At 38.9% G+C, this 3,669-nt stretch overlaps 1 protein-coding gene across 1 annotated transcript; it reads right to left on the bottom strand.

The window, feature by feature from the left end:
• Positions 1–1,007: 1,007 nt before the first annotated feature.
• LOC118341525 (L-amino-acid oxidase-like) lies at positions 1,008–2,396 on the bottom strand. The gene is made up of 3 exons (XM_035679795.1): positions 2,366–2,396; positions 1,244–1,473; positions 1,008–1,103 (listed from the first exon to the last, which is right to left on the bottom strand). The coding sequence occupies exons 1-3, from the start codon at positions 2,394–2,396 to the stop codon at positions 1,008–1,010; spliced, it is 357 nt and encodes a 118-aa protein (XP_035535688.1).
• Between the last annotated feature and the right edge of the window lie 1,273 nt (positions 2,397–3,669).

The following is a 3,669-nucleotide window of genomic DNA, read 5'->3' as shown; positions in this document are numbered from 1 at the left end:
AGCAATGGACTTGACATGAAATATTCATAACTCGGAATTCATTTTAATCAAACTTTGATTCTTTTGATGATGGACCCTTAAGATAAAGGAATATAACAATGATTGGTGGAATGGACATAAACGTAGGAACTTTATGACCCTTCAGGCGTTTTTTCCGTCCTCTTGTTACCATTGCCGGTAGGTCTGAATGATATTCTTTAGTGTTATAAGTCTGTAAAATTGAAGTGAAGGATGGAATTGTGGAGAGATTCTAATGATCAACAATTGTGCACATCCATATTGACAAAAGGTTTAAAACATTTATATTTGTGTAGGTGATCTAAACTGCTTAAAATTCACTCATGCGTTTTATACAATGAGATAGTTTCGATAAAAATCCAGACCAGGGCCTCTATTGGAAGCCTGCATTTTATTTGGGAGCCTGCTGTTATTGGAAGTTTTACGGTATATATGTAAGATATATACATGTTCATCTTTTTAGGAACACCAATGCTGATTGAAGTATTTACATAATTTATTTAAAACTGCATAGTTGATGTTTTGCCACTTGGAGCAGTGCAATAAGCTGTAAACTCAATATTGACACATTATCACCTTAAAGTTGAATGTGTTAACAAACAGTTACCAAATTACATGAACATGAAGTCATGTTTCTGGCCATCTGAAATTGACTTTGTTTGTGCTGGGCAGGTAGCGTAGAGTGTTAAATGGCTGAAAATGGTGCTTATGTGTGTGAGACTGGACCCAAAACAAGCATTTGCTGGATGATCTGAAAGTTGGGGTGATAATTTTCTGTAGGTTTGTTTCTACGAATGACCCTTCACAGTACACATAGTCATGATGATATCATTAATATATTATAATATTGATAAGAGTAGCTTCATTAGGAGTGGCAATACCCACACTGTAAACACCATTACAAAAAGTAGCTATACTAACTGACCCTAACTAATCCCGAAACAAGTGCCTTTAACATTATCAGTCCTGATGTCCCTGTCATCACTGTATCACTTATGAAAGCTGGGGATCCTCATAGCGCCCATTTCTGCATACCAGCCTTCACTTCTGTTCCTGAAGGTCTCTATACGTCCTCCAATACGCCACTGTTCTATTTATGGTCACCTTGTTGTCCATGAGACACATTTAATCATCATGTTAAATGCACTTGTTTGACAGCAAGTATCATCAGTATTCACTCAGAAAATGGATATTTACTGTAATATTTAAACCATTATCTTCTCACTATAAATTCATCTACCTGATGTCCGGCATCTTCTAATAACTTTGCAGCGGTCAGTCCAGCGATGCCCCCGCCAATGATTGCTACATGACGGGGTGTCTTAGTGGCAGGAAGTCCTTTGTCCACAATGTTGAGAAGCTCGCTGTAGTCAGTGTCTTGGAGGCACTCATACAAGGGGTCTCCAAAGATCCCACTCACAGTGAACACCACAACCCCGACTAGAACCAGGGGAACTGGCAAGGGAAGAAAATATCAATTCAAGTGGCGGATTCAAAGCATCATGAGAGAAAGAAGAAGAAGAAGAGGAGGGATTGTTTCAAATGTTAAAGGCATAGTTTGGATTAGGATCAAAATGAATACTTTAAACTACTACTTTAAAGCTGCAGTAGGTAACCTTTATAAAAATAGCTTTTTGTCATATTTGCTCAAATTATACGTGTCCTAACAGTAATTCACGAGACAGATAATCTTTGAAAAATCAGGTTCCTCTGGCTCGTTCTAGCACTCTTAATGGTATTTCCATGAATTCACCGGGCCTGGACAAAAACAACCAATCAGAGCAAAGAAAGATATAAAGACGCTTTGGGACTGAGGCTTGAAGATAGTTGATTGTTGAGTCTCATTCCCAGTGTCTGTATTTGACGCCCTCGGAATGAGACATAACAATTGACTATCTTTCTTGGCTCTGATTGGTTGTTTTCATACAGGCCTGGCGGATTATCACAAATGCCATTAGGAGCACTAGGAGGAGCCAGAGGAACCACAGATTATCTGTCTCATGTACTACTGTCAGGATATAGTATATCGTTTCAGCAATATGACAAAAAATATTTTATAAAAGTTACCTTGTGCAGCTTTAAGTACAATTTGCTGGTCTGTACCTTAATTCAATAGGGTTTAATTCAATGCAGGACTTTTACTTATAATGGGTTATTATTATTTAATTCATTGGTACTTTTAAGACCACTGTGTAGGATTTAGTGGCATCTAGTGGTGTAGTTGCAGATTTCAACTTCCTTGCTTCAGTTACATGTCAAATATTAATTTTTGTAGTTAATTAAATTACAATAGCAGCATCAGACCTTGATGTAACCTATGATGTAATAGTGGTTTGGTAATACTTACAGAATTTGCACAGGGCCATGTGAGGGATCATCTTGAGGATGGAGCTCCTTCTTCCTTCTGCTATTGATATTGACACTATGAGAGGAAAACAAAACCTACCAAAGGCAGGTGTGTGACAAGTTCAGTGGGAGACACTCAAGGCAGTATTATCATAAACAAACAGAAGTAACATTTTCCACTAAACTGAATGTTTAGTTAAACTAAAACAATACATTAAAATTGGTACACATGATGAAGACAACAAGAGACTACTGATGTAGAGGAACATATGTTGTGGATTCACCATGGATGTAAATATGTAAATAATTTGTAGGTCCACAATGAGGGCTGCATTGTGACTCCCACGTCCCTGTACCTGAGCACACATGTCACATGGCTTGTCACATGTGAGCAAAAGGGGGATGTGTCAAAGTGTTGAAAGACTACAGACAACAATGTCAGCACATCCTCCCCCACAGGGACCTCTTGAATCACAAATTTACTTTTGTATGCAAAATGTGATGGATGTATATAGGTTTTCAAACTGGCCTGAAGCCCGAGCTTGCAAAAAAGCTAACATTGTTTATTTAGCGAAATGCCTGCTGAAAGACATTGTTCCAAGTTTTGGAATTCCACAGACCATCAGTTCAGACATTTCACTGGACAAATAATGACTGAACTGTAAATCCCATCTAAAGGGCTGAAAGACCAAATGGATTCTGAAATACAAACTAGCTAAGCTGTGTATTGAAACAGGCCTGAAATGGACAGTGGTGTTCCCTATGTCAATGACATCCACACCCATCAGGAAACACAAACTTCCCCCTTATGAGATAATTACGAGAATACCAGCAACTCTTATCAAGTAACTCAGTACTATGTTTGAAAAGATGAATCTTGTTTATTAATTATTTTGTTCTGCTCTAACCTCTGCTGTCAGCTAATTCACAGATAAGTAAAAGCTTGTCAAACCGTGTCACAACATCCAACCAGGGAGCTGGGCCTGTATCAGAGAGTTCTAGAGGAAAAACGCCCTGTAACAAGTCTTGCTTATCACCACCGCAGTCAAATGTTAAGGTTGTCCCCACTTCCTCCATGATGCAGCAGAATATATTGACTGAATCCCTCTTTAGCAAATGGTCTCTGCATCCCAGGGAAGGACCTCCTTCCCTGAGAAACAATGCAGGACCCAGTGTCCCAGAAGAAGATGTAGGACCCCACAGTCTTCAGAGGAGCAGAGATGCTATGCAGATAATCAAGTCTGAGAAGCAGACGTAAGACACTTACAGTCATCAGAAGAGCAGAGGAAAGTCATAGTGGATTAT

The sequence above is a fragment of the Morone saxatilis genome, unplaced genomic scaffold (genome assembly GCF_004916995.1).
Source record: "Morone saxatilis isolate NCDOM2014 unplaced genomic scaffold, NCSU_SB_2.0 Contig8, whole genome shotgun sequence".
Classification (NCBI taxonomy): Eukaryota; Metazoa; Chordata; class Actinopteri; family Moronidae; genus Morone; species Morone saxatilis.
The sequence above is the reverse complement of the archived record's forward strand: the minus strand, read 5'-3'. Positions and strand labels throughout refer to the sequence as shown.